The following is a 27346-nucleotide window of genomic DNA, read 5'->3' on the forward strand; positions in this document are numbered from 1 at the left end:
GTTGGCTCAGTTTTTCATAATGGGAAGTCAAAAGCAGCAGAACGTCTCCCAGGTGGTTCTTGGCTGTGCAAGAACGAAGCCGCATTTCCTCCCCAGGAAGCAACGTGCTATTAATTGGTGCTTTGAATGCAACTCGCTTCAGAAGTGGTGGTGAGGGACAGCTTTATGGGACCTTACGAGAGGTGGGCAGATGGCCATTTCATGATGTTAGCAGCACGCTTGTTCCTGTGCTCCTCCCTCTCATCAAAATGTGAATGAATCACCACGTCCAGAAAACTCTCGCAGTCGTTTTACAATTATAATGCAGCTGAGACAGACGAATCCTCAAGAGTAGCAGATCATTCTCCTTGAAATACAAGGTGCGCTGTTATAAAGGAAATATAATTTTCCACGTAACATCCAAAACTCTTCAACGCAACACGCAGACAGCTGAGGCATGTGAAAGACAAATAAATTAAAAAAAAAAAAAAATGAAAAGAAAAAGTAGATGAGGAAAAGTTGAACAAGTCACTACAGAGGAAATGAGTGATCTTGGCCAAGGGCTGTGAAATGTGAAAAATAAATACACAAGAAAAAAAAAGGTGACAGCAAAGACTTGGTAAAAAGGCCCACTCACACGGCAGCATTTGCAGCAGCAGATCTTACTTGGGGAAAGCAGTATTTTTAAGACAAAACCATTCATGCTGGAGCTTCCCTGCCATCCCACTGAATGCCAAAGAACAGAAAAACTAGGCAGACATTTCCTTGCTTTGCACAGGATAGATTTGTCTCGAAACCTCTGACAAACTCCTCCCACTCCACACCAAAACATGGAGCAGTGTTAACAAATGGCGAGAAGGGGTCCAAACCTACTCCCAGTAGGTTTGGCACCGTAAGGGAATCTGCAAATCAGCCCCAATTCTGCAAGCACTGAGTGGAAATGGCCTCCTCCACCTCCTCCCTCTCCACTTATGGAGCACCAGGAGAAGGCAGAGCACCAGAGCCCCGAGCAGCAGCACCTGTCAGGTTTTCCTCCCAAAGGCAGCAGGTGACTGGCTGAACAAGATCTGCACCAGCAGCTATCTGAGCAGACGGCAGCAATTCAGCTGAAGGCAGTAAGAGGAAATGCCAAGGTAAACACATTCCACATGACTTGCAACACAGTGTGAAATTTCACCCTATCATAAATAACGCCATAAATGCAAATGTTGGATTTCCCAAGGGACCGGTCGGACACAACCTTTTCCCGAAGGAGCAGATGGGGAGCTAACGTCGTATCGCTGCTCTTCGCCCTGGCAGGCGTATCTGAGGGGTTTCTTCTGCGAGGATGGCCGTGTTGCCCACTGCTCCCACCTGCTGCCTGCCTGGGTAAAGAAGGATGCTTCACGAGCTGCGTGCTTGGGCATACAGAGCCAGCAAATTAGATAAATGCCAGCAGCTCCTGGGAAGACAATGAACAAAGGTTAATTCCTTCCCCTTTCCCAGCGTGACATTTTCACTGCGTTCAAGTGCAGTATGATACCTAGTTTCTGCCATAATTTGAGGCCATGCCCTTCCACGTGCATAAAAGCCAACCCACTTCTTGTCCTGAAAGTGGATTTTTTTTGGTTGTATCTAGTTTTAACACTCAAAAACCAGGCTCATCCAACTACAGCTTCAGCAGATACCGTCTAGGAGGAGAGAAATCCTTCCAAAGTGTGACTGTCCACAGGCAGGAGACGACACAGACTGGAGCCATGTCCAGTTTATCACTGGCCTGGAAAGTTGCTCTTCCAGAGGAGCACAGACAGTCCCTGATTTCAACAGCCCCACCTCTGGAGTGAAGTAGTGCCGAGGAGATGGGACTGGCCCCACTCATTTTAGCAGTCCAAAAGGTGTGTCTGAGGCGACTGCTCCTGCAAGAAGTGAAGACAGACACATCTCCAGAAGGCAATCCATATGAGATTGATGGGATAGACCATCTTTTGGAAGTATCTGTCCTTCTCTAGTGACTAGATGGGGTGCTTAGAGTCAGTGCCTTAGGCTAGTTTCTTAAACCTCAGACAGCCAAGTTAGGAGAGGCAAATCCCATGTGAAATGAGTAGGCAGCTCAGACATGCTGCTCAGAGGGATACCATGGCTCATGTATTAGGGACTCCTCAAGGATCCCTCCATGTACAAAGCCCTATCACATGGAGAGGAAGTCTTGCTTACAAAATGACCACACGTCTCATTTTGCTGCATCCCCCTAGCACTGTACTGAGATGTAAGTGCTGAGAGGGTCTTCCTCAGGGCTTGCTCCTGCTTATCATGCCTGTGTTTCCTCTGCCTACCTCCAGCATATTCCAATGTGCCACACACTTCCTTGTCTTCTGGGGTTACATAAGTATTTCTTCTGCTTTCTCTTTTTTTTTTTTTTTTTTTCACCATCCACTCTTATGATAGCCTCTCTGATTGATAGCTGAAATTACCGTTCTCCCAAGATCCAACCATTTCTTTTGCTTGCATTATCCATCTGCCACATTTCAGCTTGTTCAGGGAGATGAGTTTTGTGATGTAGCCCTGAAAAGTGACATTTCTTCTTACAAATTAAATAATAGCTTCTGTTTGCTTTTCTGTGGCTGCATATAGGATCTGATCATGCACTCAGAGCTGCATAAATCTTAATCCCAGTGATGCTAACTGAGTGATGCTGCTGCAAAACTGCCATAGCGGAGATCATATCCTGATTTGTCAGGTCATTTTTTTCTCCAAATTTTCCAGGTGAACAGATACCAATGGACTATTTTATATATATTTATCTTTGCCTTCACTGTGCTTCAGCAGATTCACTTCAAAGTCATACTTGAGAGAGATCACAGTTCGATTATTAACCTCATCAGCAGATAAATTCACAATTCAGTAGCCATCTGTTCCAGGACTTGTAAGTGATCTGAAGTCAAGGAGCAGTCAATTTCTAACAAGTTGTTCAATGTGCCAGGTCTGTCCTAGGAAAATGAAAAGAGGACTTCATTGTATAGAGGTCTTTTTTTTTTTTTTTTTTTTTTTTTAAAAAAACTATGTCAATTTGCCAAGCATTTTCTCCAGAAGAGGGCGCAAAATTCGTATCGACCAATACAAAAGAAATACGTTTGCTGGCCAGCCAATCTTTATGCATATCAAAAGCTTTTCAGGCTCTTTCTATCCGCATTTGTAAATATGGGATTCGAAATTCAACATAGTAATAACTCCCACCCCGTGACATTTATAATATAGATGACTATGCATGAATTAGTCGGTCTTGGTTCCCTTTACAGTCTGTAAAAAGGAGCAGGCACTTCATGCACACAGCTCATCCAGCTCACCTTATAGTTAGGTATTCATCCAAGTAGCTCTCCAGCCTCCTTGGACTATATTGCCTGGAGCTTCATTCACCTGTGTGGGGCCTGGACATCTATCTAATGTGTAGGCAAGTTCGAGAGAATCCCACCTCTTGTGTTGGCCAGGTAATGCTCTGCAGTGGCAGCCTGGGAGAGGATTACCCTTACTGTCCTTATTGCCAAACGCCAATTATCGTATTACATCATATTCTTTGTGAATTTAATTGAACTTATGGAAAGCTCTGATTACTTCATTTGTGGGGCTGTTATCATTGCCGCAATAAGTGACCAAGATTCAAGGGTGCCTTGCAGAGGTGCGAGGGAAGTTTTGATGAAATCGTCTGGCAGAGGAAGAGAAGCGTCACTGTGGTTAGACCGCAGCGTTACTTAAGCCTTCTATCACACAGATCAATAGCTGCATTTATTTATGTAATATCAATCCCTGTTACCACTTCGCTTGGCCTTTGCCAGTGCTCTTTAAACTCCACAGCCCAGCAGATCTTGAGGAGGGGTTGAAAAGCTTGAAGTAAGCCCTTACTGTCAAGCCTTCCTCGTAACAGCTCACACAAAAAAACGAACAAGCATGGGTCGTCATTCAAAATAATGACTCATTTCGGAGATGTATACGCTGTGTAGATTGTATCACTACAACTGGAGATGATACAATCATCAAACACGGCAGTTCTGTGATTTATGTATTCGCAAAGAGTTGCTTTCAGCTGGAAGATGTAACCCTACCCCTTAAGCATATACACAGCAGTCATCACACAAAAACATTTCTGTGAAGGTGTCTGCACACTCAGGTGCAAAACAAGCGTCATGTTTCGAGCCATGGTCCAGCCAAATGGGGAGGTTACACAGTGTGCCCTCCTTCTGTCCCAGCCTACAAAGGTGAGGAATATTTTGCATTTCTCTGGGATTTCCCATCTGAAGCTTGTTTCCCGGACGCAAGCTCATTTTAACGTCACCACTGCTCTGAGCAAACAGGGATAGCTAATAATTATTTAGTGGTATTGTCTTAGTTTAAGAAACAACAAAAGAAAGTCTAAGAGAAATTCATGAGCATGCTAGTACATAAGACAAGGTCAACCCTTACTATCACAATTTAGAGATTTTTACTGAAATGGGTGTCAGAAAAAGGGTTTGGGAGCCGAAGAAACAGCATTCACAGTTGCTTTGCACCTACATTAACATACATAAAATATGTTGATATTAATATGTTAAACTAAATCTCTCACTGACATACTTCTTATGGTGTTCATCCTTCAATACTTCAAAAATAGTAATAAAACCCATCAGGATTCAGAGTCGTAATGGAGGAAGAATCATTGGCAACTGGTTTTGGGAGTGAACTGTTTTGTGAGTTGGTCATGAGCAGAAATCGTTCAAATGAAACCTAAATCAATGGATGCACAGTGCAGAAATAATTGTGCAAACCAACAGCTGCCTCTCCTGAAGGAAGACTCTGGGCAGTGAAGGACTATAGCAAATTTACATAAATTAGCAACTTCATCCTTTTAATACAAAATCTGGCAAGCTGTACTGATGAGTAAACATTATCCCCAATTCATGCATGATGGACATGAGATTATACAGAACTACAATCAAATCCCTGGGTACCCCCAAGCTTACAAACATATTGAGGCAGTAGAGCTAAGGTCATTGAAAGTGACGGGACTGTAAGTGAAAAATACTGCATTGCAACGCTACAGAACATGCCCACAGAAATGCTGAACACTATCCTTATTGCTTATTGCCCATCTGAATATCAGGAAGGGCTTGAGATATCTTATCTAGCCAGGCGTGACTGCTGCCATAAAAAAAAGAAGGAAAAAAAAAAAAAAAAAAAAAAAAAAAGTGAAATCGGCATCAAATGCTGGAAACCAAACAGAAAAGAACCTCAGAAACACCTCCTCAGTTCAAGGCTACTACAGCATTATTGAAAATAAATAGAGATTACTCAAGAAGCTTACTTCCCCGTTAAAAAAAATCCCATCTGTTACACAAACAAATCAAGTCAGAATGTCAAACCTCTCTATAACCTAGTGTTTGAGTGGAGCTGCTGAAAGACAACGACCCACGATTCACAAATTTGGGAAATCTCTGCTAAAACATTAAACACAGTATAGTGAGTTCTTGCTAACAAGAACACCAGTAGTGTAGAAGAAAAAGCATTTTTAGTTCAGTGTATTTTAAGGTGAAACTAAGAAGGAAATACCTCTCTGGCTTGACAGTAAATCTAGATAATTCCTGATAAGGCTAATTAATTGCTGTAATTATTGCATGCCCATCCTACTTGGCCATGTAATAAAAAAATCCTAGGGACATACAGGTGGTAGATAGAGGTATGTAGGAATGTCTAATGCAGAAAAAAATTCTGTGGATAAGGGGAAGCCCTATAATTGGATGCCATTTGTGGTCCCCAGTTGTGGATTTCTGTAAGGAGAAGGAAAATATTTTTTATTTTTACCAAGGGTGAGGCTGTATTATTCTTATCTCCAATACCTGTCCTAAATTCTTCCTTTTCTCTCTCTCTCTTGCTATTTTATGAGTTGCCCTTAAGAGTCTGTAGTGCTAATACTTACTTATTGAACTGTATATGCATACAACATTGTTAAGAAAAGTTGAAACAGTAATTGGTGGGGTTGTTGGTTAATAATTTTGATCCTATATCAAGGAAATTGCAGTTTTGATAAGTCCCCAATCTCTCTTTATGATTCTGAGGTATTTGATATAGGTCAAGGATGTAAAAAGGTGTATCACACTTTCAATATATACAAAAACACATATATATGTGCATGCGTTTTGTTTTATGATGTGACAGACTTTATTTGGTAAAGATCAGTGATTTGTATTTCAGTCTGCTTGGTAATCTGCAGGGCAAATTCTGCTCTCAGGGACACGCATCCTAGTCTAATGACTTTATTATATTTACTCATATATATTAATACATACTGCAGTTGGACTAGATGATCTTTGAAGGTCCCTTCCAACTAAAATATTCTATTCTATTCTACTTTATTCTAATATATTCAATGATGCGTGTGCCACACAAAGGACTAACGACTTGACGTCGTTAGCATGTGGCACGAATTGTTGCTCAAAGCAACGCTACAGGTTTTGATCTACTTGAGAGGGCTTCCTCCAGTAAGTTTAAAGTTCAGAAGTTCAAAGGCATGTCTCATTAGAAATTAACCATGGCACTTCAAAAATGAGAAGGGAATGACTTACTCCACGCCTGAAAAACTTGGCAGAGGCCTCCTCACAAGCCAACAGACAATGGCATGCAGAGACGCCTATTGGAGAAGAGGGCTTGACTTGAGGGACAGCACAAACAGCAGAGACCTCTTGCAGAGCCTCTCGGAAAACGTGGCCGATTGGCTTCTCCAAGCTCTGTTTGGAGGGCAAGGTCTGCAGCATGAGCTGTAATGTGCTTTATTTTACAGCTGCCCACCTTGTACTGACCACTGGGTAGATAACTAGCTGAATATCCAAATGGGGGTCTATTCATACACAACTGAGGGCTGCCCGTGCAGCAGCAACTAGTCATATACCTCTGGCCTTTCCTCACACTCGTACAGATGACTGATACTGTCCTGTTGTGGCTTTCAAATGACCCAAAACCCCAGAGCTGGCAGCTGTGGAGAGAAGTCCCTCCAGCTTTTTCTCCCAACCTTTCCCTTCCAGTTGCTGCAACGCCCAACCCCAGGGCGTGAGCACCCTTGGGGCATCATACAGCCCCATAGAGTCTAAGCAAATTGTTAAATGAGAAAAGCGACTGTCAGCCGCAAGGAGCAAGTCCAAAGATGCCACTGGTCCTTGCAAAAATCCATGAAACACACCAGCACCCATGCATCCCACCAGGCAAATAGGTTTCTGCCTGCACGAGGCCTGGTGTGGCCGTGGGCCATGGATCCCATGGCTGGAGGGGGGCAGAGGGTGAGGGCTCATAGTGCCTGCAGGCTGAGCTGCTGCTGCTATAACTCGACATGTGCAGTTAGGGGGGAGGCCTGGAAGGGCCATCCGAGCCCAGGACAAAATTTGGCTGGTGGCAGGGGTGAGCAGAGACCGCTAAGTCAGCACCCTGGTGCAGCCCCAGGAGTGAGGCCTGGGAAGGATTGCACTTTCCCTTTCTTTTAAGCACGGCTTTTTCTTGCTATATGTCAAACTCGATCCTCAGAAGGCTTTTTTTCTTTCATTTCTCAGGCCCCTGTGTGTAGATCTGGGGCATAATGTCCATGGCAGGTGGCTTTGGCCAGTGTCCCCCAGAAGCTTCAGCCAGAGCCGCTGCCTGGCTGTGCGAGGGAGCAGGAGGGTGCCTTGGGCTGTGGTTGCAAAACCTCAGCCTGGGGAGGTGTTTGCAGCCCTGCCAGGGCTGGAAAACAGCTGTGACAGGCATGAGTAAAAACCTCTGCAAAACACAGGCAGCAAAAGGGCTTGGAGCAACATCCACGGCACTACAGCAGTTTGACAGTGATCCCAGCCTCAGGTTGGATCCTATTCTTGACGGGAAGAAACCTGAAACAGGTTCAGGAAAGAGATCCCAAAATCAATATTGTCACAGCCCGGGACACGTGATTTGTCACTTGGGGCACAATGGCTGGCACAGGGCGGCAGCTTAATGAGGCTTCAGTGCATGCTGCCGCTCTCCAGCCTGCACGCAGACACCCGTACGCTGATGCCTATGCCTAAACCAGTCACTGTAGGTTTTACTTATGGTCAAGAAAGTGCATTAACTGTATATCAAGCAAAAACAAACAAACAAACAAACAAACACGTTATGCATTTTAATTGTAACATTTATGTCAGGTTCTTTAATGGGTCCAGCAAACCTGTAGCTTCTGTGTGCCAGGTTATATCCTACCCTTCTTTTACAGAATCAGGTTTTTCCCGTACTTCCCAGAATACCGCGTGAAAAATGCTCTGGGCCATCTTTCCAAATAAACTCTTAATCCTCAGACATCGCTGAAAGTAACTTTTGACAATAGTGCACTATCCTGCTGGAGAAAAAAAAAAAAAGTCACTGCAATAAGCATTGATGTCTCCATTCTCACTGTCTGACAACTGCTAGCATTTTTATTTCACTGACATTTTTCAAACTATTTACAACCAAAATCAACCTGAGACTTCCGAAATCTATTAATTTGTTGTTGGAAGGTTTTCTGATTCATACTTGGCCATAACACACAAAATAACCACACCAGACAATGGGAAACATACAAACAAACAAAAAAAAATCCCTAATTTTTCACAGAGCTGACACAAAGTAAACAGACTGCTTCATTGCCCTATTTTCTCCCATTGTATATCCTTGCTTACTGAAAATAAAAAAGAAAAAAAAAAGAAAAGAAAAGAAAAAAGAGTGCAGTGCAATATTTAAATTCAAATAGAAGAGCACCAAAATCAGAAAGAATGACCATATATATGAGGCATCATACAGTGCTGTAAACATCATTTACAAGCTGGACATAAGTCAAAACTATTGAAAAAAAATCTCCTTTTCTAAATGTTGAACTTAATTTTTGACATGAAAAAAAAGACTAATTAATTGTAATGCTAAATCTCTCAAAAGTGATTCTGCCCTAGTTCAGCTGGTTTGAAGTTAAAATGAATGAAAAAGCTGAAACAAGCAACTAAATGATCCATTCAAAGAAAGAGTCAGCTGTTAAGAGACACCTGAAGAAAGCAAAAAACAGAGAAACACAGCGCATATCTTTTATCATATACCCTATCAGTAGAAAAAGGTTTATTTCTTTACAAGCGCAATGGCAAGGTAGGACTACGGCAGTATAATAAAAGTAAAATATCTTCGCCGTGGGAGCATGAAAGCATTAACAGAACAGGCAGGGTACATTGTGTGCTGTCCTTGGCAAATGTGTGGTTGGCTACTCTGGACCATGATCCAGAGAAAATAAGAAATCCAAGTGAACTCTCTCCTAAATAACAGAGCTGCTTCGTTTGCTACGTGTGGTAGGCTCTGGCAGACCGTCTCCCAAGAGTCATCAGGAGGGCACCACGTGGAGGAATAGGGAGACCCCTTGCTGCAAACAACCTGTGCACGTGCTCCCTACCCAGTGAGTCTCCATTTATTTTGCAGGCAGTCTTCACTGAGGACCTAAGCAATACCTCCAGCTTTAGAAAAACACGGTGCTATGATAGAAGTCGTGTGACTTCACTAAGCATAACAAGTTAAAATGATCAAGAGCACAAGGATTTTATAACCTTCTGGGTTCTCAGAAAAACAACAGGCAGAGCTGATAAGCACGTGCTTCAGCTCAAGGGGGATGGTAGCAACCGGAGGCAGCGGTGGAGGCGATGACAGCACGTGATGTGAGAGCAGGGCATGGCAAAGGCCATGGGAGGAGGTAAAAAAAAGAGCCACCGGGGAGCAGAGGCAAGGGGTGACAAGTGACACCGTGGTCTTTGTACCCAGCCCTGCTGAGCCTCAGCCCAAATTTGCCCTGGTTTCCAGTTGGCAGGAAGGGGAGACATGAAGGTGAGGGGTTGCTTCCCACCTTCCCACCATAATCTCTATGTGAAAGGAAACTCATCCCATACCCTCTCCAGCTCCTCGCCCCGATTCCCACAGTGGCCCCGTATTTACTCAGAAACGGGCTGTGTCACAAGGAGGGAGTTGTGGTTTACTTTCTCTGGCCCCACTGTTTATTAGACACCAGTCCTCCCTGCCAGTGGCCGCAAGTGGTTTCATTTAACCGAGAGCTCAAAAACCACAACCTGGAAGGAAAGCAGCTTCTGTAGCGTGACTTAATCTGAGAGCAAACTGGCCGGGATCAAAAAAGGTCATGGTGACAAAGCGGAGTTAAAAGTTGACTTAAATCAACATGCTCAAGCAGCTCTGAAACAAAGGGAATAAGGAAATAATGTGACTTTTTGCGATCAATACAGACTTTAAAAAATTGATAAACTGAGGCTCAAATTAATGCGTATTTGACCTATCAGCGATACTGCTTCCTTTGATCCCACTGGTTCGACTTCATTGCTGAACTGGTGTGTGCATGTGAAATATAAACGCTGGACAGGCTTCACTCGACTGAAGCAGGTAAAATCCTCTGGTGAGAAGGGGGCTGACCTTCCAGAACCACAAGTAAAGCTGACAGCACTGAGATCTGAGATATAAAAAAGAAACAGGGGAAACCAGGCTTTAAAATACAGATGGAAATGAGAGCATGTGTGCCAGACAGTGCCTCCTCTCACTTTGTGTGCAAGGGGTCTTCGTGTTCATCTGCACTTTGTGGTGCCCCCAAGTCTTGAGACCTGGGAGGCATACGACGAAGGCACAGCTAAGGTTTTTGGTACCATGCTCCCCGCTTTGGGTTTCCTTCAGCCTGTCCAACACACCTTCAAAAGCAGTGACCACTGCAAAAAATTTCACCGTGTAAACAGCTGGGAAAGTAGTCCGATGTACCGCCGTTGTGAACTGAGATGCATATACCCGTGAAAAGAAATTTCAGCACGTGGGCTAAATAACAGGGCGGCAGGGTCCAGAAGCAATCACGTTCTGTGCACAACATGCAATGTGTAATCACTAGTGCACCGCTGCCCCACTCACAACAGCTACAGTAAGCCCAATTAGGGCTCCCCGTGCTACCCTATTTGCTTGTTACGACACAGTCGTAGGGTAACAGAGTAATTGGGGTTGGAAGGGACCTCCGGAGGTCACCTGGTCCAACCCCCAGCTCCAAACACAAGCACGTTCTTGTTCTGTAGTCATCTGTACTCGAAGCTTTCCGCGTGGGTGCCTGTGAAAGACGAGGGACTGCTCGTGCCCAGGTCTGCCAAGCATTAGGAAAAGGGCAGAGACCAGCCCCGCTGTACGAGGGCAGGGCACGGGCCGGGTGGCAAAGTGTTCCCACTGCGGGAACACCAAGGGCTCCAGCCTGGGCTGCAGCTCAGCCCCACTGGTCAGGACTCGGCCCCTGCGTCTTTGTGGCTCACTGCAGGGATCGCTTCTGAAAACGGGCTGCTTTGGAAAGGCGTTGATTTACCCCCCTCCCTGATTAAACCCTTGTGAATTGCATTAGACGCAGCAGCCCTTCATTTCACAAATCCTTTCTAAATCCCATTGCACGGGACCACGCTCCAAAAATCAGTCGGGAAGTTGGGAAGTTTCCCCCCTTTTATGATCAGCCCCCATTTAGCAAAACCTTATTTGACGTGGAGGCGGCTTCTGCACTACCGAGCACTGCAGCCTGTGCTGCTTGCCAGGAGGAATGCACCTCAAGTGAAGTAGGAGATGCATTTCTTCAAATTTCCTGCTCAGTTTGTTAAACAGGTTATATCTATTTTTAAAAGCATTGTATTACAAACTTTCAGGGAACAACGCAAGGTGTTTCTTTTTTTTTTTCTTTTCCCAACAAAATTAAGAAAAGGTGAAAAAAAAAAAAAAAAAGAAATGCTGCATTAATCTTGGTGTCAAGAAACAAAGTCTCTAATGTCCAAACACACTGCACAGAATGGGAGAGGGGAAAGTTTATTGGCTCTTGGAATGCAATTTTTCACTCCTTTAAAATGCTCTGGCTTGTCACTTCCTATTAATTTTTACTTTTACTTACATAAGAGACGAACCGCGGAACTTACAGTCCCTCTTGCCCTGACGGTTTACAAACCTGGGCGGTAATTTCATTTAATTTCTCATAGCTCAACAAAAGCGACGGTGGTGATCCAACATGAGCGAGGGCTGGTGCTTATTACCCGATGTTCCTGCCCTGATGGGCTTTGTAGGGTGACACCGAAGAGGAAACCAAGAAGCGTTCCTTTGTTTATTCTCCTCCGGAGCAGAGGAGCTATCTGCTCTTTGTTTGAGGCGGCGCTTTTGTTCTGTGCCACACAGAGCACTGCCAGTCTCCTCATTTCACAGTCACCTTCACCTCCTCGAACACGTATGCCAATGTGAGGTGCATTCCCCAAATCCACCACCGCCAGCAGGGCTGACCTTGCCAAGGTGTGACTCTCACGCAAGCCTGGCTGTGCTCCCTGCGAGGCTGCCTTGCCTTTTTGATATTCAAATCCCCAGGAAAATCCTAGCAAACAAGGAAGTTGTCCTTCAGCCTTAGAAAAATAAAGTGGGTTGATTTTCTTTCTTCTATTTTTTTTTTCCTCCTGCACAAGTGCTCTAGGCACCTTGAAAGCCATAACACAGCAGAGCCAGGAAACGGTCTCAAGTTGCCCAACCTGTGCGTGGTAAAATTACAAGAAAAATTACTCCAGGACAAAGGCATGACGACCCTAGTCTGCTTATCCTGGCTAGAGAACAAATGGCGTTGTCATCTGGTGTTTGACTTATGAGGCAATCATGACTGCTTGTGATTTTGATCCTGCAAAAGCTAAAATAATATCCTGTAGTTCAGCCCTACCGTTTCGGACAGACCCTTCTGCGCATAGCAAAACAACTTCTGTGCACTGTAGAAATCCAAGCGTTGACTTCTGATTGTAAAAAGATGTAGTTTGCACTTAGTAATAATGATTAAAAATAGCAACACCAACAACACGTTTTTATGCCTGAGATGCAGCGAGACAAAACCTGAACCCCAAGGGATGGTTTTCTTAGGAAAAGTTGTGAGCACCTTTCTTCCCAAGTCCGAAGGGATAAATATACACTCAGGCAAATGAATGAGCATGAAACTGTGTTAGTGCAATGCTCTGCTCAATTTAATGCAGAAAAGAAGAGGAATCAGTCATGGGGTGCCCTGCAGAGCTTATCCCACAGTCAGGGCTTGTCCCAAAGCACGGGTGGAAGAAACAAGGCAAAGGCTGAGTCTGTCACCCTACCACACAAGTTGAAAGTCAGAAAGCCAGAACTAGGTGGCAAAAAAACAGAGGCAGAGGTTGAGGGGTCTGACAGGCATATGTGTACCTGCCTACCATGTTCTTGGCCAGCAGTGAGGAGAAAAGGGGACGTGGTTGCTGGAAAACCCCAAGCTGAAGGTGTTTGAGCTACGAGCGTGACCGAGGAGCTTGCTGCTGCACAGGGGAGAGGAGCTGATGTAAGAAGGGCACAAACGCAACCCCGGAGAGGAAAGTTTTCCACCTCCTAATCCCCGCAGGTAGCAGCCAACGCCAGGAAAATGCCACGGGGGAAGAGTGGTTGTGGCTCCTGCTCACCCTCAGCCCAGAGCGAGCGCCCAGCCCCGCCTGATGTCAGCTGGGGTTTGCACCACCGCAGATGGGATCAGGAGCCCGAGATCTTGCGTTGATTTTGGAGGAGAGAGACGGTCAGGGCCGGATTAGTAACACAAATAGCCCCGGAGACGTTTCGGGAGCAGCCGTGGCAGGATAGCCAGGAGAAAGCCCCGGGGCCAAACCGGGCGCTCAGGTACACTGAGGGCACTTCATGCTTCTTAGGGTAAAAAGGGGTCTGCAGGGGCATGAAGGTCCAAAACCGGGTCTGAAAGGGCAAATTAGCCCTGCTCAAAGGGTCCCTGCTCACAGGGAAGAGGGTTTGCAGTGGGATTAATGCATTTAACCCTTCAGGGGATGCAGCTAACCCTACAGGGGTGCACCTGACCCTACAAGGGGTGCACCTGACCCTTCAGAGTGTGCACCTGACCCTACAGGGGTGCTCCTAACCCTTCAGTGGGTGCCCTTAAACTTTCAGTGGGTGCCCCTAACCCTACACGGGTGCACCTAACCCTGCAGGGGGTGCACCTAATGCTTCAGGGAGTGCACATAACCCTTCAGTGGGTGCACCTAACCCTACAAGGGGGTGCCCCTGACCCTATGTGGGTTCACCTGACCCTACAGGGCTGCACCTAACCCTGCAGGGGGTGCACCTAATGCTTCAGGGGTTGCACCTAATGCTTCAGGGGGTGCACATAACCCTTCAGTGGGTGTACCTAAACTTTCAGTGGGTGCCCCTAACCCTACACGGGTGCCCCTAACCCTACAGGGGGTGCACCTAACCCTACAGGGGGTGCCCTTAAACTTTCAGTGGGTGCCCCTAAACCCACAGGGGTGCACCTAACCCTACAGGGGTTGCCCTTAAACTTTCAGTGGGTGCCCCTAAACCCACAGGGGTGCCCCTAACCCTATAGGGGGTGCACCTAACCCTACAGGGGGTGCCCTTAAACTTTCAGTGGGTGCCCCTAAACCCACAGGGGTGCCCCTAACCCTATAGGGGGTGCACCTAACCCTACAGGGGGTGCCCTTAAACTTTCAGTGGGTGCCCCTAAACCCACAGGGGTGCACCTAACCCTACAGGGGCGGCACCTAACCCTATGGGAGTACACCTAACCCTACAGAGGTGCACGTAAGCCCACAGGGCACACCTGACCTTACAAAGGGTGCACCTAACCCTTCAGGGGGTGCCCCTAACCCTACAACGGGGTGCCCCTAACCCTACATGGGTGCACCTGACCCTTCAGTGGGTGCCCCTAACCCTACAGGGGGCACATCAGCCCCTACAGGAGGTGCACATAACCCCACATGGGTACCCCCAACCCTACAAACAGGGAGATGCGGAGCCCCCCCCATGCCTCCCCCTCCACCTCCCCTGACACAAGCCCCGCCCCTCCCTCCGAGGAGGCGTGTCCAGGGCTCAGGGCGGGCCGGCGGCTGCCCAATCAGCGCCTCCCTCGGCCGCCCCGCCCCGCCCCGCCCGGCGCGCCCCCGCCGCGGCTCCGCGCCCCCCCGCCCCCGCCGGCGGGTGTGCGCCCCGGCGGGCCCGATGGCGAGCACGGCGGCGGAGATCGTCGCCTTCCTGCTGACCGTGTGCGGCTGGGTGCTGGTCTCCTCCACGCTGCCCACCGACTACTGGAAGGTGTCCACCATCGACGGCACGGTCATCACCACCGCCACCTTCTGGGCCAACCTCTGGAAGACCTGCGTGACCGACTCCACCGGCGTCTCCAACTGCAAGGACTTCCCCTCCATGCTGGCGCTGGACGGTCAGGGCCGCCCGAGCACCCCCCCAAAAAAAAAAAGAAAAACCCCCCAAAATTAAAAATCGACCCCTGGCAGAGCGGGGAGGGGGGAGCCGGGCCGGGAGGGACCCCCCCGGGGCCGCCCCACATTATGGGAGCAGCCCCGGGGGGTGGGGGGCTCGGTGCTGCGCGACCCCATAGCATCCAGGGGAAATTTTGGGGTCCTGTGCAGGTTTCTGTGCGGGTGTCACCACCTGGCACCCTCACCCGCACTGCTTGCGGCTCCTCTAAGAGAGCTGCGGGGTGCAGCAGGGCTCACCTGGCTGTAAGTAAGGGTTTTGGGAGTAAATGGTTTTTTTTTGGGGTGATAAATGAATAAACAGCGCGGTGCGGGTCGAAACGCAAGTCGGACCTACAGCACTGTCCGGGCACGGGAGGCTGAGGGCGGATTTGGGAGTGAAAGGTCTGCTTGGAAGAGGAAAGTGCGAAGCCAATCAGTGGCAGAGATTAATGTTATCGCCGCGGGGATAAATGTTATCGGTAAGCAAATTAATGCCATTAAGCCTTTAAGCCGCCGGCAGGATGCAGGAGAGGTCCGCACTCCGAGGGCAGGCGTTGCCGTGTGGCAGCGCTGACCCCAGGAGCATCTTTCTCCCCAGCCCCTTGGTGGCAGGGGGTGTGGGGGCTCTGCCGGTGTCCCCGAGGGGTGGCAGGGCTGTCCCGGCACTGCTGGGGTCCCTCGGAGGCACCGAGCCTCTTGTTCGGCTGCTGCTCTACTGGAGGGTGAAGTCCCCAAGACTCAGATCTGGAATAAAGCCCCCCAGACTCGGATCTGGAAGATCTGTGGGGTTGTGCTGCCCCAGGAGGTGAGTTGCTGCTGCGGAAGGAAGCACCTGGAGGCTCCTGAACCCTGAAGACACAACTGGAGAGGACCTCGTCCCGCCCTCCCGGCTGGGCTGTGTGACAGCAGAGGGAGGAAGCCTGGCATCAGCCTTCCTCAGCGGTGTCTCCGAGTGCTGCGGGGCCAAATCCTGGCCCCCAGGCACGGTGCAGGCAGGGGGGCGAATGATGCACCCCCAAACCCTCCCCAGCACAGTCCGGCCAGCCCCCATTAAGGGCTCGCCCCTGTGATCTGTATGCGAGCAAAAATGATGCTGCAGTCCGTGGGACTTGAAACCATTTGGGGTTTACCTTTGTGCGCTCCTGGCCATGGATGGGAACTTGGTGATGGAAACGCCTCCCCAGGGCAGGACGTGCACGTGACCGTATTTCCAGCAGTGGATCCAGTGACCTTGCGACAGAGCTCAGCTGAACACAAATTTACTTAGGGGATGGAAGAGGGTGTTAGAGCTTAGAAAAACATACAACAGCAATGGGCGTGTGCTTTCGGAAGGAATCCGTGCTCTATCTGTAAGGTAACCTTTTACACTTGGTGCAGACTGCAGGATGCCACTGCAGGTATTTGTTGTGAAAGTGATGATCCCCATAACAGCATGCAGGTGTCTTTTTTCTGAGTGTTGTATATACTGTATAAATACACACGTTCCCCAGAGCTCTTTGAGAGCGTGAGAGGTGAGCATGAGAGGCAAGCGTGAGAGCAGTGAGGCAGGCAAGATGATAGCAAGATGAATTTGAATGCAGGACAAAACACATTTGTTTTAAAAAAAATACTTGAGATAGGTTTCTCGTGGAATGCTGCTAAACATGACTTCATGCGTAATACATGTTTGTCTACCTGTCTGTTTAAAACATGGCTTTTTGTTGCTTTGGAGCTTCCTTTGGGTGGTCGGCGGCTACACGACGAGGTACGAGCTTCTTACAGACCCTGATGCAAACACACATAATGCATTTTTGGGTCTTCAGTGGAAGAGGGGGAAGAAGTTGGCAGCCTCCCCATACACTTCCCTGCACTGTGAGTCTCAGTCAGCAAGATAACGTCCTTGCTTTCCAGGAAGCAAAGCAAAGGTTTGATTAATGTTGCAGCCAAACGCTCTCCAGGTCAGTCCTAACCTAGGTTCAAGTGACTGGGGGTTTGGTGCTAAGGCTGATTTCACCCTTTTATGTTTCCTGGTGCTCCAGTCAGCCTGGTAGAGCTGAGTCTTCTGCTCTCCCACCTTATGAGTGCAGGTTGTGGTTATTTTTTTTCAGATATCTGTGTTAAAAGTGGGTGCCTGTTGGGTAATGGCTGTGGTGAGCTGCAACGAGTCCCGCCTTGGCTGGCCTGCAGAATTTGGTGAAATATTGAGCGGGGAAGGTTACTTATTCAGCAGAGCTGAGCAGTGCTCCAGCTCGTGCTATTATAAAGGAAAATGATTTCTGGGTGAGGGAGTTAATCATTTCTTGCTGTCTCACTACCCTCAGCCTATTTTGAAGCTGCGCATTGACCTTCAGCAACAATTGCATTTCAGCCACGTCGTACCTAGCATCTACGGCTTGTGTTGGTTGGGGTGAATATTTACTGTTTCTCCTGGGAGGTTCAGGCATAAAGAAAAGTTTAGAGGACCTCTGGGTAAATATGTTCATGGTTCAGCACCTTAATGTGCCAATTAACTCCTAACAGCGTCGATAAATTGGGCCTGTCAAAAATAACAGCTTCCTCGCCAGTTTGCATCTCCTGCCTTACCTGGCTGCTATGGGAAATACATTATGTGGAAAAGTAGTAAGAGAAAACTTTTCCAGGCCTACTAGCAAAAAATAATGAGAGAGAACAAGGCTGCTGTCTTCAGATTTGTGTCTTGTGAGCTAAAAGCCACGTTTTGAAATCTTACTGAACGCCGCTTCCTACTGACGTACTTTGGGTCTCGCCTGAGGGCATTAGGGGGGGACAGAGTGAAAATACAGGATTTTACTCGAAAGCAGAAGTTTTAGCTATTGCTGGAATTTCAGCCGAGCTGTTGGGGAGTATAGTTTTATTTCGCCGTTGAGGAAATTGTGCCCTGGCCGGTTTGGCTAGAAGGGTGGTCGCCTCACCTGATCTGAGGTAACCACAATATGGCCGTCTGGTGTGAGCTCCCCAGGCTCACTTCATAACCCCTGCAGAAGATAAATAACTAACTAAATAAGAGAGGTGCAATTAATGTGATCTATTGTAAGTTCCTCTGTTGGGATAGGGTGAATGATGCCTTAGAAATGCCAGGTTTTCTCAGCTGATGGTACAGTCCAGTGAACACCAGAGGTGAAGAAGCTTCTTACAATGTATGACTGCGTGCTCTGCAGAGTGGTTCACTCTTTAGGGTGTCCATACCTTTTGTTTTCTTGCAGGTCCCCCCAAAAAGGTTTTTTACAGGACCTAGGAGAGCTTAGGCAGATGGTGGTCTTCGGTTTGGCTCTGTAAATCTTCAGTCTGTAGTTCTTCTGCTGGGTTTGTCTCATATCTGGTCCGAGTTAGCCCCTGTAGCATGGACGTGGTGCTGCTTCTCCATTCTGTCGAGCCGTGTTTCAGGTGAAGGCATCTCCTCTGGGGTGCCATGGGATGATGTGTGGGATGCTGCTCGTGTGTTTAGGGGTCTGAGAGGGACCTACCTGGAGCTGCTTTTCGTGGCTGCTGGCTCAGGGCTGGAGGCTCTTCGGTGTTGAGTGGAGAAGACCACAGACAGCAGCCTTTCCTATCTAAACTGTGCTCCTGGGAGAGCAGGAGAGAAGGGTTGGCTGTCTCCTTTTTGCTACAACATTGGGAAGCATTGCTTTTTACGTGGATTCAAAAGGTTTTGAGGTACAGCAGCCTGCCACTAAACATTTCCACAAGAGGCGTTACATCCTAGGTTATCTGACCATTGCTGAAGACAAATATCAGCCATGCCTATCAAAATATTCTGCATTAAAGTCACAGTAGATACTCTCAGCACAGCAGAAATTCAAAGATAAAAGATAAAAAAATGTATCCAAAGAGCTGGCTAATTTTTGAGCTCAAACAAGATTTAAACATGGCAATAATGCTGAAGTAACACTTCAAGGGAACATGTCTGAGGCATGTGTCTGTAAGAACTGAAGGGTTCCTCATGATCCTCTTTCAAAAATAGAAAAATACACAAATTTATGTGTATTATATAAATTTGTATAAAAAATACAAACTGTGACATATTATTGGATATAGAAGATAAGTAAAATTGTAAATTGTAATTATAACATTGTGATTGTAAGTACCTAAAAATCAGAAGTCTAGACTTAGGTGTAATGAGACCCGATTCTGAACTTGCCAGCCTGTGCTTCATTTATCATCCATGGCAAAGGGAGGTGTCTCCAGTGGGCAGCTCATCCAGCTACCATAGGAGTTCAACTTATTATAATAATTTAAATTATAGTGTTAGACACGTCAGCAGACCCAAATGATGCTTATATTCCAACATGAGAGTCCTATGGCTATTGCAGTTATGTCATTGTGTATTCTTCCTTCAGCAGGGGGACTACAGGAGCATGTTGTACATGAAACATGTCCATGGGGTGTTAAGTCCTACAAATTGCTTCTTGTGTGCTGTGTATTACACAAAGCTGTGAATCAGTTATTTTGTTTGTGTATTTTTTTTAAGTGTTCTTAAACACAGATTGCTCATCCTGGAGCTGGTATTCCTCCAGCAGCGGCCAAAGTGGGTGCCAAAAAAGAGTGCAGAAGAAGGCCAAACGTCTGCGATGGCCATCTGCAGCTCAGGGGCCTGCCAGCCAGGCAGAGATTTCTCTTCAATGGTTTTATCCCATTTTTGCACCTGTGCAAGAACTTTTGCATCCACGTAGCCTGTGGAAAGCAGCTCCACAACTTTATTGTGTGAAAAAAAAAAAAAAACACAATTTTTGTTTTGAATCTATTGCTTGCTTTTTTTCCATTAGATATCCCCTAGTTCCTGTTTTAATAAATTAATTTTCCACATTTTAAGGGCTTTTATGCAGGGCTTTTTTGTTTATTTGGTATTCTGGAAAAGCGGGTGTAATAAGCAATGGAAACCTGGGTTAGCTCTCGACATTTCCACCCACCAGAGATCACAGAGAAAAGACTGCAGGCACGAATAATGGAAATGCATTTCCATTTTAAATGAGATGTAATTGGTTATGGAGAGAAACTTCTTGCTATAAAACGGTTATTTGGCTGTGTGAGATGGCACTGTTCCGCCCTGTGAACGGTGCCACGTGGTTATCACTGTGTTTTAATCCCAGGAGGAAAGGAGAAGAGGCCAAGCAGTCGGGTATCCTGTGGAAAGGCCCTGCATCGGGTGCCTCGGTTCAGAGCAGCCTGGCAAAACCGCGTGTGGCCAAATTCAGCTGTGAGGCACTGGTCCGGCGTGGCAGCAGCTCGCTTTATCTCCAAGGGTTTCTGCTCTCTGTGAAGCTGAGCATGTATTTGGCTTCCTTGCAGAGCGAGGGCCTGCTGGGCTGATCCACAAGAGATGAGGCCTTGCCAACCTGCTGCCATTGCGGCATCTGCACAGCGAGATGTTGTGTGCCTCTGCAGCCTGTGGCAGATGCTGCATGTCCCACACAGAGCTGCTCTTCAAAACCCATGGGTGCAGCCTCCTGGGGACACTGTGCCCAATGCCACAATTGTTTTTGCAGCCCCAAGTGACACAGAGAGTTTTGTAGGGACTAGGTTCACACGGCATCATCACGCCATCACCTGGAAGTATATACTCTGGGATAAGTTGGCATTACACAAGCCAAGGTCTAATTTGGTTTGCAATAATTAATTCATGCCAGATGCTTTTAAGGTTAGGGGAGCTACAGTGAAACCCGTTGTGTTCCCTGCCCTCACGTTAGCCTTGCCCTTTCTCGTTGCAGGTTACATCCAAGCCTGCAGAGGACTGATGATCTCCGCCGTCTGCCTGGGGTTCTTCGGTTCCGTGTTTGGGCTGATTGGGATGAAGTGTACAAAAGTCGGCGGTTCTGATCAGACCAAAGCGAAAATAGCTTGTTTAGCTGGACTGATTTTCATACTGTCTGGTAAATATACCTTATTTCTCTAAGTTTGTGTATTCAGGAGTCATGCCAGAGCTGCTGCTTTGCGGCAGAAATCCACACGTGACTGCGTCAGGGTCAGGCCCAAAGCTCCTCTGCTGCTTCCACTGAACGGTTTGTCTTCTGCTTTTCAGGGCTGTGCTCTATGACTGGTTGTTCCCTGTATGCAAACAGGATTACGTCTGAGTTCTTTGATCCTTCTTATATTGCACAAAAGTAAGTACTTTCCTATAGCCCTTCATCTTTCAAGAGTAGACCTTAAGTTTCATGCTGCGTGCCAGAACTCATGTATCCAGAAAGCAGATGCTTCTCCTGTTGGGTAGAAATGGAAAGTGGGCTTTATTTATTCATATTTCATCATGTTTTCCATCTGTAGTAATTGTGTGCTGAGTTTTCATGAGTAAGACCTCCCTGTAGAGTGATGGGTCTGTGGTCTCTGTGCCCAGGCTTATCGCGGCTTGGCAGGACTCTACAGCACTCGTCCCAGGGTAGGCTGGGTTGATCAGGAGTTATGTTTATGTCAAAGATGCAGAGGAGGCATTTCACAAGACAGGTGCTCATTAGGCACATAATTCAATAGGAAGAAAATTATTCCTCTAAGCTATCGATAGCCAGTGGTTTCCATAAAGGTGTTGAACACTGTGCAGTCTTTAGTCCATTTGAAGAGACATTTCTGCAGATTCTGTGGACTGTTTTTGCTGACAGATTTTGTAATCTTGATGACTATAATTTGGATCATAAATATTTTTCATAACCCACAATCATAAAGCACTAATGTCAATGCTTCAGCTGTACGTGCAATTAAATACAAGGGAGTGTGTGTTCATAGAATTGCAGGACCAAACCAGAAATAATGAGCATCCCTAAAGACTCCCCTGAAAGCTGTGTGAGTGCTCAGGACCTTCCAAGGCAGCAATTCATGAACCCATCCTCGGATTCTAGATTTGCATTGTGGCCACCAAGTTTGAAAACACTGGCTGTAATGTAAGCTTTCTTTGTGGTGATCCCCGAAGACGTCAAGCACTGGGTATATATAAAACTGTCAGCCTGAATAAATAACACCAGTTGGATCCACATTTGCGGTAGGACTGACACAGTTTCTCTTTTCTTGAAAACAAGTTCATATGAGTTTCCTTTGTAAGGAGGAGAGGACAGGATCCAAAGGCCACCAAAAGCAACAAGGATGTGAGCTACTGTGGAGAAAATGGGGACTGGCTATACAGCCAGAAGTTAATTATTCATCAGGCTTAATGTTCCCAATGAAAAATAGCTTCATCATTGCCAAAATTCCCTTTCCTTCGTTGTGTTCCTACACTTGTTTTGTTGCAAAAAGGGCAGGCAGACCTCACGGCAGAATTTTACCGCAAGCAAATGAGAAAACCAGTTTAAAAAATGAAAGGTCTAATATTAAAACATTTCGTCTGCGGAAATTACCTTTTTCCTGAACAACCAGAATAGCACAACTGCTGGCACGAGAAATATTTGCTGCAAAGATAAAGGTGGAGAGCAATACTAGAAGTTGTGATTGGAGTTTCACATGGTGGACATGTGATGCAGCTCATGCAGTGATCTTGTGTCAGGTTAAGATAAAGGTGTTATTTGACTACTTTCTCTCTGAAACAATATAAAATACATTGGAGCAATTAATTTTGTTGCCTTCTGGGAACTCTTACTTTGATATACATTGCAGAAGCAGTTAATGAGCCTTGCTGGTATGCTATAGAAATTTGGCACTGGCTCAACTGAGAGAGGACGCTGCTTTGGTTCCTCAACTGTTTGCAGTTTGGTGCATGTTTTCTCCTGAAGTTATCTGGGTGGTGTCAAAGAGAGGTTTGAGATACTGTTAGTGGAAAATTAATGACACGGGATGTTTGGCATCCCTTTGGCTATCAGAATTTCCCTCTGGTCTTCTGCATGGGGAAGAGGTGCCTTGAATTTATACAGATGCAGGGGGAGTCAGAGATCTGCCTGAGGCTGGTGCCCGAGAGACTTCTGCTTTTCAATTTACATGTAGCTTAGCGAGGAATGATAGTCACCTCTGGGACACTCTAAAGCCAGCCTTGCTTAGAAATCTTAGGCTGGATGTTATGTTCCCACACAAGAGGTTGCATTAGGGGTTTAAAACAGCTCCATGAGTGCTGGTCCACCTCACGGAGCAACACGCGCAGAGGCTCGGTGACAGCATGGGATGCCCCGGTACTCACAGCCAAGCTGACTGCATTTTTCTTCAGACACTTCTAAGGGAAGAAAATCCGTGCTTCTCTCTGTTCTGCTGTCTTGCCAGCTTCTCTTAGGAAACTATTTTGTCCCTTTACTACTTCTAATAAAAGCTTTTATAGTTTTCATCCTTTTTGTCCCTTGCCGCAGTCTGAACTCAATAATCATCATTCTTCCTGATGAATGGAGCTAGTTTATCCAAATTACCTGACTAACTTCCATTTTTATAGAGAATTGTTTCCCCTCAGCCTTTCTTTCCCAGAATCTGTTGTGCCCGGTTCATCCACACAGGCCCTCTTTGCGCTGTCCTGCTGTCACGTGGCTTTGAACCCAGTTCTCATTTTCCCTCACTCTTAAGAATTAGATGTTCAAAATACAGATTTCCACTGGGGAGGTGTATTGATTCGCTGAGAAGTTAGGTATGATCATTACCAGTGTCCTGGAGTTCATCTAGCTGGCTAACGAAATTTCAGCTAGTTTGCATGAAAATTTGCTTCGTGGTCCTGACCTGTGTAACAGCCGGGATATTTTCCTTCTATACTGATGTTACACCTTCTGTCTCCCTGAATTCTGCCTCCTGGGATTGTTTAGAGTGAAATACCTGCTCTTAGCCTCGGTGCTTGTTCCCCTGACCTCCTGGAGATTTCCCAGTGATCCTGCAGCAGCAGACTGGGTGCACTGGTGGGAGTCCAGGGGTGTGCAGCCCCACGCCCGGAGAGTCGCTGCTCTCCTTCTTACAAGCAAGGATGATAAGAACAGGAGACTGCATTTCCTGTAAGGGTTTTAATGATAAAAAATGAAAGGGAAAAACAGCAAATAGAGAAATTTCTTCTAAAAAAGCCTATCTCCATTTATTAGTCTTTTTTTTTTTCAAGAGTCGTCAAGGTGCAGGATGTTTTTAATATGGCATATCGTGGATTTTGGATGGTGGGGTAGGCTTGGCTTCTTAACTGCAAAAAAAACCCTGGATTGGATAAAATCCAGGGAGCCATACACAGGTTGATACGCGACTGAAAATTGCTGATAAGCACCAGTGTAAATCACAAAGGCTTTTGTGTGTGTGTAGGTGGGGAGGAAAGACCAATTAGGCCAGCCCTGCAGCTCCTTAGGGTAGCAGGATGGCAGGCACCAGGAAGGGTCCTCACGCCCCTTCATTTTGGAGTTCAGTGCTTTGGTTCGCCTCTGCAGCTTGCTAAAAGGTCACCTTAGGGCTGTAATTCAGCATGAGTGTTTTATAAATCCCAGGTCTCGAACAGACAGAAATCTGCTCAGTCTTGTGAAACTTGTAGCACCTGGACGGAAACGTTAGCATCATTAGAAATAAAACTACCTGTGGTAGGTTTTGAAGTCAGACAAGGGGCTGGAGGCAGGGTTTTCTGGGTGAAAGGCAGTTGAGCTGTGGCTTCCAGCATCTTAATTTGCAGGTTGGGTCCCTAAATCCCACATCAGGTGAGGAGGATATCTGGGGGAATCTGATCCTTTTTTTTTAGCAAGGGATGGCAAATAAAACCTCTGCTTAGGATGGTGTGAATGGGACAGGAGAAGGAGGTCTCGATGTTAGAGCACTCGCAGGGCTGTTATGACTCAGGTGCAAGCCCCCACCAAGTAGCTTATCTCTGAGCTCTGAAGTCCCCATCTCTTTTTGGAGGTCCCTGAGTCAGAAATAACTTGAACTGGGGGTGTTATCAGCTTCTAGAGACTGATATTCTTTCTACATGTGGCTTTTTCTTGCAGTATGTCTCTTTTAAAAAAACTCCGTGCTTTACCTCTGGGCAAAAACATGGAAAAGTGACTTTTTGTTCTCCAGCCAGTGTTCACCCTACAATTCCCTATATCATTTTCTGGGTGTCTGGACCCCCCCTCAGGGAATTTTTCCATTTCCACAGCATCACCTTCATAAAGACAGAGGTTTTGCAGAACAGCTTACTGGTATTCAGGTTGTGTATTCCAACTGATGTCAAAACAGGAGCTGTTCGTGGTCAGAATTAGCTCCAAAGTACGCAGCTGCAAGCTCCTTCTGAGGCACAGGAAGGCTGTCGAGCCGAGGATTTTGTTAGACTGACCTCAGCAGAGCTCACAATAAACTTATTAACAAAAGTTGGAACTAATATAGAGTACATCCACTTGAATGAGAACTGGGGCTGCACAGATGATCTTGGAGGGCTTTTCCAGCCTTAATGATTTTAGTCTGTGGTTCCGTGTGGATGCATATCTTGACGTTTATATATTGCATATTATATATATATATATGTATAATAACCTCATGTTGTGCTCAGGCTGAGAGCCAGAGGGGAGAACTAAGGACAAGGAGAGCTGTAGGCAGCAGCTCAGGTCCCCAGCCTCAGTAGCCTCGGAGGAGGACTCACAGCGAGCCACGGAGCAGCTCGGGAGACAATGGGAACAAATCTGAAATGGTCTGGGGGGACGGGAGCCATGTGGGGTAGAAGGGCCGAGGAATCGCAGATTTCTTCAGCCCTCCGACTGGGAAGAGACGTGGAGAAGCTGCAGAAGTGTGCCTCGGGGACAGGGCTGCCTCTCGCGTGCCAGGGGAATAATGAAAAGAGCCTGGGAGAACAACTGAGCTGCTGGCTTTGCAATGCAAAATGTGTGTGTCAATGGAAAAAAAAAAAAAAAAAAAAAGAGGAACAAAAAATGTAGTGCTTCTGTTCTGAAAACAAAATGTTAAATTCGTTCTGTCTTTGTTAAACGCATTTATTGACTTCCTGTAGGTATGAATTAGGAGCAGCTTTATTCATTGGATGGGCTGGAGCTTCACTCTGCATAATTGGTGGCAGTATATTCTGCTTCTCAATAGCTGAAAACAGTAAATCTCCAAGGTAAAACCCGAGTTGCACTTCCTGACAGAAATCAATCCTAGGGCATTGGTACCTGCTATGTTCTGCAGCTTGATTGCTTTTCCGAAACACTTTGCAGTGAGGTCAGAAAAGGGTTGTGTGCATGACAGAAATTAATGGGGTTTTAGGGTAATTCTCTTCCCACCTTTAGTAATTAAGAAAAGCCAATGTGTTGGTAACAATACTTGTGTTATAAATACTTTATAAACTTGCTACAGCGGGAAAAAATGCATTCACAGATGGAGGAAGAGCAGTCAGGTCACCTTAGAGTTGTGAATAGGCGGTGGTTTAATCCCAAATCTCCAGATGAAAAGTGAGAGAGCTGCCGGACGGTGGCGGTGGCAGCGGGACCTCCAGCAGCAGAGGAGGGGTGAAAAGGAGCAGGCAGAACTGGAGGGGGCAGCTGTTCATCTAGGGCCTGCCCCAGCCCAAATATTTCACCTGATCGGGCACCGATTCACTTGGCTGTGAACGAGGGGTACAAGGTTATGTAGAGGGGAATGGCAAAGAGAGATGCTGGAGGGAAAAGGGAAACCTCAAACCTGAATAAGGCTCCAGAGAGAAGGGAGGTGTCCCCCTGCACCCAGCAGGAGCTCGAGGTTCCCACAGGTTTCTCCTCCCTCGGTGAGGTTGCAGTGCTTGGGTGCAGAGATGTTCCCTGTCCGTGGGATGGGCTTAAACAGTTGTTCCTCTTCTCTTTTCAGGAGGGGGTACGCGTATAACGGAGCCGCATCTGTGATGTCTTCTCGCACAAAGGTTCACAGCAGCGTCCCAGACAAAACCCCACCAAAGCACTTTGACAAGAACGCCTACGTGTAATTGCCCCGTTCCAAGATCCCAAAAGCCAGTTTGGAAAATGAGTTTGTGTGTTTCATTCCGGGTGATTTCTCCCCCAACAAAACACAATGGAATAACCACTAAGAGGATGAATTTTTAAGATACTAACTCGCAGCTTTTTACGTATTGATGTAAATTTTATTATTCAATATTTTAAAGATTGCTGTTGGTGTTGTAAAGTTTATACCTGCAAATCATGCATCGATGCTGCTTTCTAAAAAATAAAAAAAAATAAAAAATGAATAGGGTATTTGCGGGCGCAGTCTGTCAGTTGCTTTGGGAACGGCACCGCGCACGTTAT

At 46.6% G+C, this 27346-nt stretch overlaps 1 protein-coding gene and 1 long non-coding RNA gene across 2 annotated transcripts; one reads left to right on the forward strand and one right to left on the reverse strand.

Annotated features, from left to right (window-relative positions):
• Positions 1-8091: 8091 nt before the first annotated feature.
• LOC311428348 lies at positions 8092-16611 on the reverse strand. The gene is made up of 3 exons (XR_014687654.1): positions 16388-16611; positions 15042-15213; positions 8092-8314 (listed from the first exon to the last, which is right to left on the reverse strand). It is a non-coding gene; the product is annotated as an uncharacterized lncRNA (long non-coding RNA).
• CLDN10 (claudin 10) lies at positions 14955-27288 on the forward strand. The gene is made up of 5 exons (XM_084505566.1): positions 14955-15220; positions 20960-21121; positions 21271-21352; positions 26083-26190; positions 26913-27288. Exons 1-5 carry the CDS (start codon positions 15001-15003, stop codon positions 27025-27027), a joined length of 687 nt encoding a protein of 228 aa, XP_084361692.1. The 5' UTR covers positions 14955-15000; the 3' UTR covers positions 27028-27288.
• The last annotated feature ends 58 nt before the right edge of the window (positions 27289-27346 follow it).

The sequence above is a fragment of the Aythya ferina genome (genome assembly GCF_964211825.1).
Source record: "Aythya ferina genome assembly, chromosome: 1".
Classification (NCBI taxonomy): domain Eukaryota; kingdom Metazoa; phylum Chordata; class Aves; order Anseriformes; family Anatidae; genus Aythya; species Aythya ferina.

Excerpts from the sequence above, each read along its gene's own strand:
- CLDN10 (XM_084505566.1), top strand. The coding sequence starts at position 15,001 with ATGGCGAGCACGGCGGCGGAGATCGTCGCCTTCCTGCTGACCGTGTGC. Across the intron at positions 15,221-20,959 it reads CTCCATGCTGGCGCTGGACG|GTTACATCCAAGCCTGCAGA; the intron begins GTCAGGGCCGCC and ends TTCTCGTTGCAG. Across the intron at positions 21,122-21,270 it reads ACTGATTTTCATACTGTCTG|GGCTGTGCTCTATGACTGGT; the intron begins GTAAATATACCT and ends TCTGCTTTTCAG.